The 17,346-nt window shown below is 44.5% G+C and overlaps 2 protein-coding genes across 5 annotated transcripts; both read left to right on the forward strand.

Annotated features, from left to right (window-relative positions):
• Nucleotides 1-1,092: 1,092 nt before the first annotated feature.
• LOC122783138 (enhancer of rudimentary homolog) lies at nt 1,093-3,130 on the forward strand. Its single transcript, XM_044047780.1, has 4 exons — nt 1,093-1,185; nt 1,804-1,891; nt 2,094-2,214; nt 2,844-3,130. The coding sequence occupies exons 1-4, from the start codon at nt 1,183-1,185 to the stop codon at nt 2,944-2,946; spliced, it is 315 nt and encodes a 104-aa protein (XP_043903715.1). The 5' UTR covers nt 1,093-1,182; the 3' UTR covers nt 2,947-3,130.
• A 1,614-nt stretch (nt 3,131-4,744) lies between these two features.
• Nucleotides 4,745-17,002, forward strand: si:ch211-168d23.3 (BRD4-interacting chromatin-remodeling complex-associated protein). 4 transcript variants are annotated; one of them, XM_044047326.1, is made up of 14 exons: nt 4,745-4,835; nt 6,753-6,929; nt 7,459-7,504; nt 8,326-8,368; nt 8,488-8,553; nt 8,697-10,241; nt 10,532-10,771; nt 11,035-11,644; nt 11,727-11,878; nt 12,452-12,516; nt 12,811-12,959; nt 13,509-13,603; nt 14,411-14,513; nt 15,460-17,002. In XM_044047326.1, exons 3-14 carry the CDS (start codon nt 7,464-7,466, stop codon nt 16,179-16,181), a joined length of 3,831 nt encoding a protein of 1,276 aa, XP_043903261.1. In that variant the 5' UTR covers nt 4,745-4,835; nt 6,753-6,929; nt 7,459-7,463; the 3' UTR covers nt 16,182-17,002. The 4 variants fall into 4 exon arrangements, with proteins under 4 accessions (XP_043903261.1, XP_043903260.1, XP_043903263.1 ...); XM_044047325.1 differs by having other exon boundaries at nt 6,764-6,929; XM_044047328.1 differs by having other exon boundaries at nt 6,764-6,929; nt 14,414-14,513.
• Nucleotides 17,003-17,346: the final 344 nt, after the last annotated feature.

The raw sequence follows: 17,346 nt of genomic DNA on the forward strand, positions 1-17,346 counted from the left end.
TTTGTTTGCGTTACCATTAGGGATAGTACCTGGTTTTGGTTGAAGAATCAAACTAAACAATGCCGAACTGTAGATCAGTTAAAAAGACTTGAAACATGAGTTAATCTCCAACATTTAGCAAGGAAATCGGAACCCGTTTAGTCGTATTTCGGTTAATTGCCTGTGTCAGACGGAGTCTGCACTCCAGTCATGCAGGAAGCACTGAACTGATCTTTTTAATTAACTGATACTAATGATTCCGTACACCGAAAACAACTGCTTTGCCTGACAGTTTGAGTGTTTGTGTCGCATATAAAATGACATCACGGCGGTTTAATGCAGCCTCGCTATGATGACCCTGCCTACATTGAGGAGTACCTTTAGCCTCTTGGCATGTTTTTTTAGCAGAGAAAAATAATGCAGACTTTCATCACCAGAGCTAGTAGCAGAAACAACCAGCAATGTGGGAGACTTCACTTCCTTGACACCACTTCCGTATGAACCGTATATCTTAGCTTAAACCAGTGGTTCTCAATTATTTTCTGTCATGCCCCCCTAGACCACAGACATTTTTTCATGCCCCCTGAATTGAAATACTATTGAGAACCTGGTAATATTTATTTTCTTCACTGTATGAGTTGTCCCGCCCTGCCTCTCACCACCCGACACCTCACCACACCCTACTATTTGAGTATTTAAGTACTGGCTTAAACAACAGTACATCAGTCTACTGTAATACAGGGAGTAAGGGTGCCATCAAAATTACAACACTTAACAAAAATGCCATGGGTGATACCCAACCGAGAAGAGTTGAGCCTGTAGAGTAGTGCATGGTCAACCCATGGTGACCTCCCAAAGTCCTAGCAACGCCACTGCTCCACCATGCGCTTTAAAGGAGAAGAAATACAGACTTTCCAATTACTGGGCGTGTACCGCAACCAATGCGCTACTGGTAATTAATAAATACACTAAAATATTATTGACACGGATTTGACAGTGTTGACTCGAAAAAATGTCGACAACGAGCCACTTAAAATAGTTGTTAAATTGGGATACCGCGTGAGAACTGTATAATTTCCGATAGCGCCGGCGTACGTGAACGCATCATAGACAGCACGTTGTTCTTCCGGTGTCAGAGGTCAGAAAAGGCGAAGAAGCGAGGATTCACGCAAAAGCTGAAGAAAACGACTGAAAAACGAAAACATGGTGAATACGCAGTTATGGTACAATGTTTGAATAACACGCGGTTATTTTTGGATTTATGTTATCCGAAAACTAGTCGTTTCACCGAAGCAGATTTTAGAAAGAAAGAGCCTGTGAACCTTAACGTGAATGTGGGGGTTGTTTGGCATTTGGGTCGTTGCTACAGAACCAGGTCGCTGTCGCTTATATTTATTTACTACTGAGAAATTAAAGGTTTAGCCAAATATAGCTGCATTTAGTAGAGTCAGGTCTAAGGTACATGGAAATGAAAAAATTGAGTGAAATTTGATCAACAAAAAGACGGTACATAAATAAAACAATTCAAACATACTTAATTTGAGCAAACATTTAGTGTTATACTTTAAAGTACTCAATGTTACTAGCACAATACTATTATATCCAACGTTACATTAAATCATAACTCATTTGTTTACCAACTCTTAAGGCCACCAAATTACCTGACATTGATTGCAAACTCAAAAACGCAGAATTCAAATGTATAAAGTATTTTTTCTGAAAACAAGTAGTTGGTAGTACCTTTACATTACGATAGTGAATCACATTATTGTGTCATAATAACACTGACATGAATGTAAAGTCTGAACATTTGTTGTTTTTCAGTCTCACACCATCCTGCTGGTGCAGCCCACCAAGAGACCAGAGGGAAGGACGTACGCTGATTATGAATCGGTGAACGAGTGTATGGAAGGTAAATAATGACACATTGTATGAGTTTACCGTCCATTAGGGCTCAATGGTTTTTCTGTTGCTCCTTTACAGGACATTTGCTGCATGTCTGTACATGTAGCAGTAGTATTTAGCTGTCAGCAAAACAGTTAAATAGCATTTTTCTATTCTCCCAGTTAATTTGGATGATTAGGTTAATGCTGTGTTGTGTTTCTCCTGCTCAGGTGTGTGTAAGATGTACGAGGAGCATTTAAAAAGAATGAACCCCAACAGTCCGTCAATAACGTACGACATCAGCCAGCTGTTTGACTTCATTGATGACCTGGCTGACCTCAGCTGTTTGGTGTAAGTTTGGCAGTTTTCACTTCATTAAAGCAGTGTTTTCCAATCCTGGTACCACTGCCCTTATGTGTTTAATTTGTTGCCCTGCTCCAACACACCTGATTCAAATGGTCAGCTCATCATTAAGCTCTGCAAAAGCCTTAAACGAGCCATTCATTTGTCAGGTGTCAGTTTGAGCAGGGAAACATCTAAATACAATTGGAACGCAGCAATAGTTCACATTTTTTGAGGTGTAGTTTTTTTGAGATACTGACTCGTACTTAGCATCTTTGAATGTGTTTACCACTTTGTCTTGCCATTAAACGGCCATTTTGAGGCTGGAAACTGGTTTGTGTTGCTTTGTAAACCAAGTCCATTTAGGAAATCAGCATTTTAATATCACAGCACAGAGGAGTTGCTGCCTCAATCACGAAGTTTAAATGTGTCATTTCCCTTCATCATTGTTTGAAATTGTTATTTTGGATTTATCTTAGCAACACAAACATACCAATTAGGGCCGCAATGGGCTAACAGTTCCTGTGTCCCTTCAGGCTACAATTGCTGATTTTCTCTATGGAATTTGGTGTGGAAGAGTGAGTGGCTTACAACGTGACATAAAAAAAAACTAACTGTAAAATAATACGTTTCCTCAGGTATCGTGCCGACACGCAGACATACCAGCCATACAACAAGGACTGGATCAAAGAGAAGATCTACGTGCTGCTCCGTCGTCAGGCACAGCAGGCGTCTAAGTGAAGAGGCCCGAGTGGATGAGTGGAGAGTTCAAGGGTGTGGATTGTTTTTACTGTGTGTAGCTTGTTTTCATAAAGTTTGACTTACTTTTGTTTGGACTCAAGTTTTTTTTTCTTCATTGAGATGAAAAGGTGTATTTTGTATCTTGTTTGTTTGATGAATGAATAAAGATTCATAAAGAACTTTATGAATTTTCCCATCTTTGTTTCAGTTTTTCTTAATTGCATTGTCTAGTCCTCCTGCTTATGGCCTGTTTTTTTTTTCTTTGATGCTTAACCAGTTGTCTCGACTTTACACAGTTATTTTCAGTGATTATGATTTACTTTGTTGTATTGCACTAAGTAAATAACAATGCTTTTACTCAGAAATCAACTTTTCGTTAATTTTTAATTAAATATTTCATGTTGTTGCCCGCATCATAAATACATTAAAGAAATGTGGGCCAATCATTGTATTTTGCCCTGCAGATTTACTTGTTAATTTTCATTTTTCAAAGAGACCTCTTAAGTTTATATAAAAAATATTCTCTCTTTTCTATATATACTTTTTATGTTTATTTTCCTTTGCAGAAGTAGAATAATAAATTACTTTATTCCTTGCTAAAGGGAAATTAAAGGAATACTTCACTGATTTGCACTTAGCTTCGAATAGGGGTAGTATTTTAGAAAAATTGGTGAAGTATTCCTTTAAAACATTGTGGTAGTAGTAGTACGTGTAGTAAAAGTAGTGGTGACAGTTGTAGTAGAAGCAACAATGGCTGTAGTAGCAGTTGAAGTATAGTGACAGCAGTAGTAGTGACAGTTATAGTAGCAGCAGCAGTAGTAGAAGTAGTAGTGACAGTTGTAGTAGCAGCAGTAGTAGTAGCAGTAGTGACAGTTGTAGTAGTAGTAGTAGTAGTGACAGTTGCAGCAGTAGTAGTAGAAGTAGTAGTAGCGGCAGCAATAGTAGTAGTGATAGTAGAAGTAGTGACAGCTGTAGCAGCAGTAGTAGCAGTAGTGGTAGTAGCAGCAGTAGTAGTAATAGTAGTAGTGACAGGTAGCAGCAGTAGTAGTAGTAGCAGCAGTAGTAATAGTAGTAGTAGTAGTAGTAGTAGAAGTAGTGACAGCAGCAGCAGTAGTAGTGACAGTAGCAGCAGCAGCAGTAGTAGTAGTAGTAGCAGCAGTAGTAGTGACAGTGTAGTAGCAGCAGTAGTAGTAGCAGTAATAGTAGTAGTAGTGACAGTTGTAGTAGCAGCAGTAGTAGTAGAAATAGTAGTAGCGGCAGCAGTAATAGTAGTAGTAGTGACAGCTGTAGTAGTAGCAGCAGCAGCAGTAGTAGTAGTAGAAGTATATATACAGTATATTCCCGTCTGCTTTTCTTCCCTTTGGCGCTGAAGTAAACCAGCCACTCAGGAAATATTGATCTTTTTGAATAAGAAAAATGAAAATCAATTAAGTGGACAGAAAACACGTGTAACAAGGATGAAGCAGCTGCTCCGCACTGGAACAAGAGGAGGGAGGAGGGAAGAGGAGGAGGAGGAGGGGGTTTGACGCTGCGTCTGCTGCCTGAAGGAGCGCAGGAGGCGGCCAGACTTGAGCTCGTGCAGGCGGTGGCGGCGCAGCTCGAGCTGGTTCCTCCTCCTCCTCCTCCTCCTCCTCTCAGTTTACACTCCTGTGTTTAAATCCACCTTTGTGGTGCTGTGATCAGCTCTCCCTCAGTCTGTTTCTCACACCCTCCCCTGTTGTCCCCCCTCCTCCTCCTCCCCCTTCACCCCCTTCACCCCTCCTCTTCCATCCCACCCTACCCTCCTCCTTCTCCCTCTTCCTCCCTCCTCTTAGCATCTGAAAAGACCACTGAGTGAGAATCGATGGCGCAGAGGCCCGACTGACAGGACAATAAACCACAAAGAAGGGGTGAGTTTTTCTCTCTCCTCCTCCTCCTCTTCCTCGCGCCTCTTGTTGTTGTTTATTCCGTGCGTGTGTGTGAATTGCAGAATTACCCTTTAATGGTCCAGATATGATGATGATGGTGAGGATGGTGATGAGGATGATGATGGTGATGATGCTGTGAGGAGAACAGCAGCTCCGCGGCTGATGATATTAAAACACAAGGCAATCTTTTGTTACCACGATGTGAGTCAGTGAAGCAGCTGCTGTCTCTGCCGCCACTGTCATTAACATCAACGACTATATTAATGACGATAACAATAATAATAATAACAATAATAATAATAATAATAAACAGCACATGGTGCACGCGGCGGCGACGGCTCCGCATCCACGCGTCATTTTTTAAACGGGACATTAATGAACGCATGAACGCACGTTCACCTTATGTAACCTGTGAATGTGATGTGAGTGAATTGTTGTTGTTGTTGTTGTTGTTGTTTCCACCGCTGCAGGTTTAGATGATGCGTGGATTTCATTGGACATTGATTGCGGTTCCTCCACAGACACACACACACACACACACACACACACACAGAGGAGAGGAGATCATGATGATGATGGTGGTGGTGTAGCCTTCATCTTGTTGTAAACAAAAATGTGTCGGAGAGAAAGAGAGGATGAGGGGTTTCGAGCTCAGGATGTGAGGTGGATGAGGTGATCCACGCTGCTGCTCCTCCTGTGGATCAGTGGGTTTTTCTGACTCAGTCATGAGGAGAGGAGAAGAACAGACAAGGAGGAGAACAGGAGAGAAGAAAGGGGAGGAGAAGAGAAGAAAAATAAAGAGGATAGGAGAAGATAAAAGAGGATGGGAGAAGGAGAATAAGACGGGACAAGGAGGAGAACAGGAAGAGGAAAGGGGGAGGCGAAGAGAAGAAAAGAAAAAGGATAAGGGAAGGAGAACAGGAGAGAAGGAAGAGAAGAGAAAAGAGAGAGGATAGGAGAAGATAAAAGAGGATGGGAGAAGGAGAATAAGACGGGACAAGGAGGAGAACAGGAAAGATGAAAGGGGGAGGCGAAGAGAAGAAAAGAAAAAGGATAAGGGAAGGAGAACAGGAGAGAAGGAAAAGAAGAGAAAAGAGAGAGGATAGGAGAAGGAGAACAGAGAGAAGAAATAAGAGAAGAGGAGAAGTTCACATCTGCTCCTCATGTCTGTAATAAGAAGCAACTATATCTTGCATTTTCCTCATCAGCCTCCAGTTTAATCAATACAGTCAAATAAATGTAATGTTATAATGTGACAGGCCCTCATGTTCACACCTTAAAATGAGATGTTTAAGACTTTTTTTGAGGGGCAAGTGTTCCGGTTCGGGTTGTGATGGTTCAAGGAAGAGTGAACATCCTGTCTGTGAGTGTCCTCATGAAGGACGTTGTGCAAGAACGCGTGTGTGTGATGCTATTATTGGAACAGACTGAGAGCAGTTTGTAACCGCTGCGTGTCTGCGACCAAATCACTGCAGCAGCACTGACTCTGGAGAAACTCATCAATCACTATATTGATCTTAAGTATCTCACAGGTTTGGCCTCTGGTAACCTCAGATGACCTCAGATGACCTCAGATGACCCTTAAAGCTTTGAGTTCTGTAATAAACACTGACTTACAGTAAGGGGCAGTAGTCCTTATGGAGACCAAAACCTGGTGCTAAGGTAGAACCTCATATCTGAGGCTCAGGTTAAACTAAATTCAATGTTATTTATTATTAATGAAGCCCGTACTCTACCTGGCTTAAAAGACAGTTTTAGTGAAAGACAAAGGGTCGTCCTCATGGAGACAAACAGATGCTTCTAATGAGGCAGAACCTCTTTACTGAGGAACTGAAGGTAAGGGTTTAATGAATGACAGTCAAAGCAGAGTCAGTGTGTGTGTGTGTGTCTCACCTCCAGCCTCTCCACAGAGTGAGGACGCAGAGATGTCCCTTCCTCGCCGAGAGAACCTATCGCCATCTCGCCGCCTCGGCCCGGTTTCTCTCCTCCAGACAACAGCGAAGCCCGACCACGACTTCCCATGAGGCCTCCACCAGAACTCAGCCTGACCGCTCTGTATGGGGCCTCACATATGAAGTAGGTTCAGAACGTGCTGTGATCTCTGGTGTCGTGGATCACAGGGACCGTGACCTCAGGGTCAAAAGACACACGAAGGAGCATCAGATAGCCACAATTCAAAAATAAATAAATAACACGTGCAACTCTGCAGCTCCATAAAAACCTTTAAAAGAAAAGGTTGAACTTAAAAAAATTTTTTTTTGAAAGCATTTGTCAATCATTTACATATTTTATTGACCAAAAATGATTTCAGCAGAATATTAAGATTAAGATTAATGGCATTTTAAGAGCAGTTTTAAGATACAAGTGACATCCGTTTTGCCTGATGAAGATTTGATGTTTTGTTTCTGATATTCAAAAAAAATTTGACTTACCCCAGCTTTACAGAATAACAAAAAGACAACAAGTACATATCCAGAACATAGGTTGAGAGGACAGAAGTTCAGGGATTATTTTTTATTACGCTTGTGTAGAAACCTTGATATAATGACAATAAGGAGTTAAACGTTGTTAGCACTACTCACTTTTGTCATCCTCTTCCTCGCAGTTGACATGGAGGATGAAGATGGGACTTGTCTACTTGATGTTTTATGGTGAGTTTGTCGGATTCTTATTTTGCGACTGTCCTTTAAGCTCCAGTGTAACTTCCATCCATCCGCTTTATCCTCCACAGGAGGGTCACAGGGGGCGCTGTGCCAATCTCAGCTGACATAGTGTGATAGGCGGGGTACACCCTGGACACCTACGGTCAATTTAGAGTGTCCAGTAGTGAATCAAGAATGGGAAAGGTAGATTGTTTCTGACACTGAACTGCTCACGATCGCGGGGTTTCAGCAGTGCTGTCACTAAATACACCAGACTGTTAAATATGAGATTTTTACAAAGCTAAATGTTGGAGATTAACACATGTTTTCAGGATTTTTAAGACTTTTTAACTGATCTACAGTTCGGTTTGATCCTTGTGTCCAGGTCCTAAAAAAGTACCAGGTACTATCGCTAATGGAAAAGCAAAAAAGTGTAGTTAAAAAGGTTTTTTGTAAGCATGGCATTATTTCAAGAAATGTCTTCATACACAGAAAATCCCCCCAAAATGACTCTAAATGCTGGAGTATACATGCCAGGTGGCCAGGTAAAAGGTGGCGCTATGACATCATTGTTTCCCCAAAGTTGTGTTAGTTGTATTTGTAAACACACAACAAAAAATTGCTATTTTTCCCGAAAATAGCATATAAGGGCTCCAAAAACACAAGTTCCAAGGGGCTATGAAAAGCTGACACGATACAAAACGTCAGTGCTGATACTGAAGCAGCATAGTGTGAACTTTACATTTACAATTTACAATATTTAGAAATGATGAATTACAGCTTCATTTGTTTGCGTGTGATTATAATCCTCCTCGTCTTCATCTTCGCAGCGACCCCCAAGCCCTGAACGACTTCCTTCATGGGACCAATGAGGTAACAGAAGAAGTTAAGATCAACTGTTTGAATGATTTGAAATGGAAATCCTTGTTTTTTTTGTGGGATGTGGGCACGAGCACAAGCCCAACCCAAAATTTGGTGATTTCATCCCACAGCTGCAGACTGAAGACCTGCTCATTAACTCCTCCTCTGGGGAGCCCTCCCTCTTCACAGATGCCCCTGTAAGTGTCTGGATCCACAGCCTGCAGCGTCACAACAAGCAACATCTCCCTCATGGGGGTTCTTTTTTTCCGTGTAAACTCTTGTTTAATCACACAATGCTCTCTGCTCTCTCTCTGTCCCGCCGTGTCTCCTGGCCTCGCAGAGCCCCGGCTCTCTGCTGGGAGATGGCAGGGATTCCCCAGACACGCCTCCCCCCGGGTGCGTGGACCTGTCCTTCCTGGAGGAGGCTCTGCTGTCATCGCCGGAGGGTGCAGAAGACCCACAGATGGCGCAGGGTGGGCAACCTGTGGAGGGTGGGTGTGAGGAGAAGGAGGGAGAAGTGCCGGAAATGGAGGAGGCGGAGGTGGCGTGTGATATCCTCCAGCAGAGCCTGCAGGAGGCTGAGATCACGGAGCAGACCATGGCTCTGGAGGCAGGTCTGGCCCAAACTGGAGACACTCTGTCTCTGTACTCCCCAGCTCCTCTCCTCTCTCCTCCCTCTCTACCGTTTGTCCCCAAGTCTGTGACGTTGCCCGTCACTGTGGCATTGCCCAGAGACACTCAGGCAGCAGTGGAGCCTCCTCAGCCGTCACTCCTGGCTGTCGGGCCTGGCTGTCCTTCTCTGAAACCCGCTGCTCCACCTCAGCTTATGGGGCTCCTGCCTGGAAATGTGTTCCCTGCTCCCTCTCCAGACACCCCGTTCTCTCTGAGTCCCGCCCAGGCCTCCAGTATGATCATCCACAAGGCTGTGTCCAGCGTGTCCACTCGTCCCCTAATCACTCCAACTCTGAGAGCGACGGCGGCGGCGCCAGGAATCATGCTGCAGAGGGCCCCGCTCCCCATCCAACCCAAGCTGCAACCCATCAGCATTCAGCCCAGACTGGTCCAAATTAGCCCCAAGCCACCTGGGCAGAAACCCACTCCTGGTCTAACATTTGTTTCTGGAGCGGCTTCACCAAATATTCTTCTGTCCCAACCTTCAGGCCAAAAGCCTGCCGCTCCACCACCACAGCCCACGCAGCAGCAGCAGCAGCTCCCCAAACCAGTCAGCCTGCAGCTGGTCAACCAGGGCGGCTCCTTTGTGCTCCAGCCTCAGGGACTCTTCCAAGGCCAAAACCAGTTCCTTCTTCCAGGCCAATGCCCTGTTACCATCTCCCAGTCAGTCAGTGCAGCTCGACCACTGCTGACTCACACTCACCAAGGTCCGTCGGTCCACAGTGTGACTTCGTCCGGGCAGCTCGTAGACGGCTCTCAGATCCTTACCGTACCCCAAAGGCAGCTCAACTTCAGCCCCGTCTTCACCACCCCCACAGGGCAGCTCGCGCTCCGCCAGGCCACTGTGCTGTCAGGACCCTTGCATCTACAGTCAGCGCCCCCTACCGTCTTCCAGATGCCAGCCCAGCTGGCTGGAACCTACACTCCAGGAGGGCAGGGGCAGCGTGCCACCCTGGTCCACAGCCCCGCTCTTGGAAACCACATCACCTTGATCAACAGTTCAGGGATGCTTCCCTCAGATCTCACTTCCATCTCGATCGTTAACGGTCCCTCGGTGGTTCAGGGGCTGCCGTTCGCTGCCCAGGCCCCGGCGACTCAGGCGGGCGTCACAGAGGGACAGCTGAGCCTCCAGCCAACATCTGTGGTGCTTCTGCCAGAGAGAGTTCAAGACGAGAGGAGCGGCTCAGACGAGACATTCCACGCACTGCCACAGGTGAGCTTACACCTCTGCAGAAAAGAGGGCACATTGAATTTGAAAGCAACTGTAACATTGTAGCAACTATAGACAAAAAAAGGACACATTTTAGCAAAAGACTCAACAAATCAAATCTATATCATCTTTTAAGCAGCTCCTGTGTCCCTAAGAGCTAAAAACACAGATTTCATCCATAGACTTTGGTGCAGGAGACAAACAAACTTTGATTTCCAGTCGGACACGGTCGTCCAATGACAAAATAAAAGAGATGAACATATTCTTAAGACTGATTTCTCCCTCTGTCACAGACGTATGGACATGTCCTCCAGCATGTGTCAGTGCAGCCCGCCTCTGCAGGGCTACAGACCTCCTCTCCTCCTGTAGTTACGGTCCTGCAGCCTCCTCCTCCTCCGGAACCTCCTCTGCCTCCTGACGCAGCTGCAGAGATGCCAAAACTTTTAATGCCACCAGCAGACATGACCCAGGTGGTGGCCGAGGTGACCCACTCGATGAGCCCCAACCAAGCCTTTATGCAACACCTGCAACAGGTCAGAGAGAGATTCATGCTTTTCATTTCCCAAACCTTTAATATAGGACCAAAGACTGAAAAAGAAAAGTAAAGATGTCTATTTCATAAAAAAATATCAAAATCATAGAGAAACTTAACAAAAATGTACACATTTTATCAAGATTTCTTTTATAAAGCTGTTTTCACACACGTTTAATCTTCATCAAAGAATGTCTTTGGATTATTTTGTTTTCAGCCCTGCTGTAAAGTCTGTCTCACCACAACTGTCTTTGTCTCCCACAGCAAGCACTTAGCTCTCCCATCACATCTGACCTGCTGGTTGACGCACTGCCAGTGGTTCCCATGGAGACTCTTGTCTCCACCATTGAGAGAGAGACTCAACCTCAGACCCATGCAGTTCCTGGTCCTTGCGTCACATCTGACCAGTGTGTCGAGGCTTCTCCGCTCCACTCAGACCCCGAGGACTCGCCGCTGCTCTCCTCCTCCTCCTCACCGGGTCAGGACAGTGGGAGAACAGCATTCTCTCCTCCAGCTGGACCTCACATTACTCTCCCCGGAACCGAGGGTTCAATTCCCAAGACCACAGCTCCACAGACCCTCATCGTGCAACAGGACCAGAGCCAGGTCCCTCACCAGCTGCATGTCTCACCGGCCTTATTTGCCCCAAACCAGGTGCAGATCCAGTCGTCAGTTTCCCAGCCTTTGCCCCAGGTCCAGGTCCGAGTCCAGGTTCCTGTTTCCAAGCCTCAGCCTTCGACACACACTCCAGTCCACAACAGCTCCTCCCTTCAGCTCGTCAGCCTCTTGGTGCCTCAGCAGCAGCCTGATCCCACGGCTGCTGGTCTCTGCAAAGGAGGAGAAGACTCTGCTGTCCAACAGCACACACACAACAGTGAGTCCAACCATTCCAGCCTTAAAAACGAGCTTTTCCACCATCACTGTAATTATCATGACCACCATCTTCACTCTGGCAGAGCCAACAGCTGCCTTGGCCGTGGAGGGTAAAGCGTTTACTCTCGATGTCCGTCCACACTCTCCTGCTGCTCCGGGCGTCCAGCAGCTTCACGCGCCTCCAGATCCCAGCGAGTGTCCCCCAATCCAGACCACCCTGCAACCAGGCACCAAGGTGGGACCCCCAGAGCAGGAAAAGACTGCTAATCACATGTTCGGTCACACATTTGTGTTTGTTTTGAATGTAAAGTCGACAAAATCTGACGTAAACATCTACTTTTTAATCACTAATAATGTGTTTCCCTTTCACTTATTTTTTTATACAAGTAATAAGGTTTGCTGAGACAGCGACTTAGTGTACTATTGTTTTCTTTATTACTAATTCTTCTTCTTATTATTATTATTATAATAGAGAAACATCCCACGCTGACTTACTTCATTGAAATATGTGTGTCTTTTTTCCAGGTTTATCTCCAAAAATAGAAACTTTACAATAATGGACAACATAGAAAACCAACAAATATTAAATCTTTTTGAGCTAAAGCTTCAAAAAACACACACTCACCCTAATTACTCTCTAGTTCACTGATTGGCTGAATGGCCGGGTTCCTGTGAATTGGAGCAGAAATCCGTCTTTGCAACGATTATTTGCTTAACACAGAATATGTATTATTTATGGCGTTAAAGTGCTTCCCCGTGTGCATCCTTTGATCTAATCCAAAATGTGGTATATGTGTGTGTCTGCCAGCTGGCAGGTCTTCTTGTGGAGCAGCAGAGAGAGGAGAAGCTCACACCAGCAACGCGCAGGCACAGGTAAGAGACGCAGCTCTGAAGAAAAAACTACTTCTCAAAATCATGTTTGTCCTTTTTTTACCCAATTATTTCATGTATTTTCAGGGTATTGTAAAGGGATAGTTAAGGGTTTTTTTAAGTGAGGTATTGGCACATGATCAACACTGCCTTTTCTCAACTTTTTATTTTTTTATTTTATTTTTTGGTGCAGGAGAGTAAGGGGTTTAGTGACAATTTGCAGAACAACTAGTTCAACTATACTACTACTTCTACTGTTTACTTTACCAGTCATTACACCGTCACTGTGTCCTTCAGGTTCCAGCAGCAGCTTGGTCTGGACCACAGAGCAGTTCAGCACCAGTTCACCGTCCCCGCCTTCTCCACACTGACGGACGCCGTGCGACACCTGCTGCCGTATCACACCTGCGCGGGTCACCTGCCGACTGAGAACGACTTCACTTCAGGTCAGTACACGGAGTAGCCGGTACGTTCAACGACACAAAAAAACCCCTCATATGTTTGAGTGAGGATTTCTGGTGTCAGTTGTCCACCTCTGAAAAATGATGGGCAGTGGCGACGATAACGCTGTGTTCCACTTTTATTCAGAAGTCTACATTTATGAGTTGAGTGGTTGTTTCTATGTAGAACTGGAACGCCCGCTCAAATCAAATTTCAATCTGGAAAAGTCAGAGCAGCCCGTGGCCAAGTGGAAAGGGAACTTGACTTGTAACTGGAGGGTCGCCGATTCAAATCCCCACTGCTCCTAATTCTAGGATGGGTCAAATGCAGAGGAATACTTTCCCTAAGGGGATTAATAAAATTAAATTCAAACCCCAGCCATAGGAAACACGCTGCTATTTTTCCTCTAGAAACAACAGCAAGACCAGACATAAGCAATTTAATGCTTTTTCCCATCAGTAAAATCCTGTTGAAAAGCTAAAATGTACAAACAGTTCAATAATACCTTCGTTGGCAGAGTGAATCATCACGTGTCGATGTTCTTCTCTCCACAGTGGACCAGGAGTTTGACACCGTGTCCTGTTTCCTGCTGAGACGCACCAAGGACATGGTGAACAAATACAGGCAGCTACTGCTTAAAGAAGCTCAGGTGAGACACAGTCACCGCATACTCGGATCTTTCTCTTCATCTTCACCTGCTCCGAGTCGAGAATCACTCCCACATCAAAACTAAGCCTGCGTTTTAATCACAAACTCAATTTCTTGGGATGCAATAAACACCAAAATCTATCATGTAAAGGACTGGACAGGTTATACTACAAATACAGTGTTTCTCAGCGCAATATTGTAGATAATTCATTCATTCATTCATCTTCTCTTACTTTATCCTCCACGTGAGGGTCGCGGGGGGGGGGGCACTGGTGTCAATCCCAGCTGACTCAGGGTGAAAGGCGGGGTACACCCTGGCCTGGTCGCCAGTCCATCACATGGCCTATTATCATTCATAGAACACAATTTTGTTTTGAGGAAAGATTTCGAGCATCAGGGGAAATCTTAGTGCGTAAAACTGCAACGGCAGAAAGTGTTGCTGAATATGCATGAGACATATGAGACATATGAGACACAGCCACATCAAGAAACTGTGTAACGCAAACAGGAAGCCGTACGTTGAGCATCAACATTGTTACGTTCTCTGGAAAATGAACAAATTACAGGTTTTCAGGAAGATGAGGTTTGTAATTTTCTGTTTTCAAAGTTCCCTACATCGTCCCAAACAAAGCTGATTAAATAAGACAATTAAATTGTTGACTCAGTCTATCGTGGAACTGTCAGACATCACCAGCGTTTGTTTATCTCGTGTAAATAATGAACCAAAAACACAAATATTCACCACAGTGGTCCTCGCCGGAGAGGTTGTAGCCGTGTTGTTTAATGAGATATGAACATGTTCTCACAGCAGGAGAGTCCTTCGGCTGAGATGGTGATGCTGGAGCGTCTCTTCCTTCAGGCGGAGCGATACGCTTTGGTGGAGGACAGACGGCGAGCCCGCAGAGACCCAGGTCAGTGTCCCAGCAGGAGACAGCAGCAGTCATCAAGCACCACAACAGCTGTGTGTGTGAGTGTGTGCATCTGTTTTCAACTAAAACAAAAAAAATGAAAGCGCTTCAAAATCCACAGAGCTCAGAAGGAAAATCTGGACCGGGGGGGGGGGGCAAAGTGAATTAGTGGCACACTGTTATTTTCTTACAAACTAATTTGGCAGCTCCTCGGTGTGCGACACTTAACCTCCATATTTGCTCCCAGGTGTGAATGTGTAATTAAGCTGTGTAAATGTAGAGCAAGGTCGTGCTGAGAAAGACTAAAAAAGAAGAGCTGCGAGAGGTGACGAGCAAATTAAAACAGGGACGTATGTTAATTAAAAGTTGGAGAAGAGGAAGGAAGCAGATACATGTCAGACGTGACTGCTGTCGGATCCTGGGAAATATTAATGAGTCCACTAAAAAAAAAAAAAAGATTCTCTCATTATACAAATCTCTAGTGACGTTTGATGTTCGACAAAACAAAATACTTCTTCTTTTTTACAGTGCACATTCATTAACACTACTACAAATTCATCCTTTTCACAGAATAATACTTAAAGTAGTAAATGAAAATACCTTACAGTAAAAAATCTATGTAAGTATTTATAAAAGTTCAAGTTAAGTAACATGAAATAAATAAAAAATAACAAGATCATTTAGAAAATGTCACTATTTAAGAAAAGTACATTTTTGTTAAGAAAGTAACTCAACTCCTTTCATTTTAAGTCAAACTTTTTAGCACAAATACTACACTTAAGTAAGAAAAATAATCTCGGGCTAAGAATAGAGCCCTGTGGTACTCCATAACTCAAATACACAGGACAGTCGTGAATAAATAACGTACAGGAAGCAAAAGTATCAACATGATTTTGGTTATGTGATAATCTGGATGCACTGACCTGGTCTGTTTAATCTTTTCTTCCAGAGTCATTCATGACAGCCTTGGCTACATCAGTGTCTTCCCCCAGTGAAGGCCACTCCTCTGGCCCCTCCCACCCACACTCCTCTGACAGCCCCTCCTCTCCACCAGCTTGGTCCAGACTGTCCGACCGACCCCCAGGATTGAAGACGTACCGTTCCAGCTCCCGCGGTGCCCTCAGACTCACCATCAAGCAGGAGTCTGGCTCCCGTAAGGTGGTCCACAACTCGGCCTGTGACCCAGGACTCAAGAGGGACCACACGGGGCAGCTGACCAATGGCGGTAGTGCTGTGAATGAACGCCACTCCCACACACCCAACGGAGCACACCAGCATCCGCATCATGATGAGGAGGTTTCCAATGGAGGTCTGCAGTCTGACACTGAAGAGGAAGTCCCACAGACAGCACCTAATTCCAAAATAAAAGCCCCAAAACCCCTCTCCTTGCCAGAACCACAGGCTTCTTGCTTCGAGCTGCCTCCCAGTGATGTCAGTGCCCCAAAACTGAAATATTACAAGCTAGATGCGTCTCCCCAGCTCGAGACGCAGTTCAGTCCGCCGCCACCGTCCCTCCAAGAGGACAACATGCTCAGCGAACACCTACAGAGTGCCATCGACAGCATCCTGGAGCTGCAGCGACTGCAGGGCCCGTCCACAGCCCCAACCAGGACCACATCAGGCCCATCACTGGATCAGGCGGTCACCAGCATCCTGGAGGGACACCTGTGAGGTCACGAGCCTCGACGGACGTCCACAAAGATACAGAAACATCAGTCCAAGGTGGGATTAAGCAAAGTATGTGACTTCTAATCTGTTCCCAGAACTGAAAAAAGAGATTTTTTTTTCTGGGTTTCAGATTTTCCTTTGAAAGGATCTGATTGTTTTACAGAAGAGGGAGGAGTGGGGGAAAAAAAATAAAAGGCACTATTAAAGAGATGCATACCAGACAAAAGCACTATCTAGAGTCTGATAGATGTTAGATACTTAATTTTGATGTACGTTTGTGGAAAAAAAATATTCTATTTGAATAGGAGCTATATTGTTTCAGTGGTAGTTATGTCATTCAGAGGTTTACGACACTGGTGTGACCTTCATCAGCATATAGTATATAAGTAATAGTGAGAATAATGAAAATGTGGACTAGACTGAGATTATTCAATAGTTTTTTTTTTTATAAGATTTCTTTCAAAAAAAAAACCAACAACAATGTGAAGTTTCTTTTGCATAGTGCCAAGCTTCCAGGGTATTTATTTTGATAATCTGTGCCAATTGTGTTTTCAGATGAGTTGCATTGAGAACGCAGAGAGTGTTTGAGTATGAGTGTTATTATTTGGAAATAATTAGTGCGGATGTAAAGAGTGTGTGTGTGTGTGTGTGTGTGTGTGAAAACGCTGCGTCCTGTGACGGGACACTACGTGAAAATCCCGCAGGCTCCGTCATCTCGGCTTAACAAATGAAATTCCAAAGAATTTGTGACTTGCTACATCCTGAATACACCAGCAAACGTCCATGTTGTGTCTCTCAGAGCAGAGAGAACTCGAGGGGCCACAGAGGAAAAAAAACAAGAAAGAAAGAAAGAAAGAAAGAAAGGTTTTGTCTTTTCTTTAGGACTCTTACTGTCACTCATGCTCGAGTCTGACTGTGAAATCATTTTGTGTCCGTCCTCAGAGACAAGAATGTCTCCCCCGTATTGTACGTATTAACATGCAAGCAATAATGAGAGAGGGTTGTTTGGAGCAGTGAGGAGGAAGAGGAGGGAGCTATTTGTCTGTTTTGCTTTTCACCGTCATTGGTTAAGAACCAAGTTCAGGAATGAAAAAAAAGCCTGTGTTTCCCGACATGTTTCAAGGGCTTTAGGGTCACTTAAAAAGGCAAAAACAACCATAAAGAACAT

This window comes from Solea senegalensis, linkage group LG16 (genome assembly GCF_019176455.1).
Source record: "Solea senegalensis isolate Sse05_10M linkage group LG16, IFAPA_SoseM_1, whole genome shotgun sequence".
In the NCBI taxonomy this organism is placed as follows: domain Eukaryota; kingdom Metazoa; phylum Chordata; class Actinopteri; order Pleuronectiformes; family Soleidae; genus Solea; species Solea senegalensis.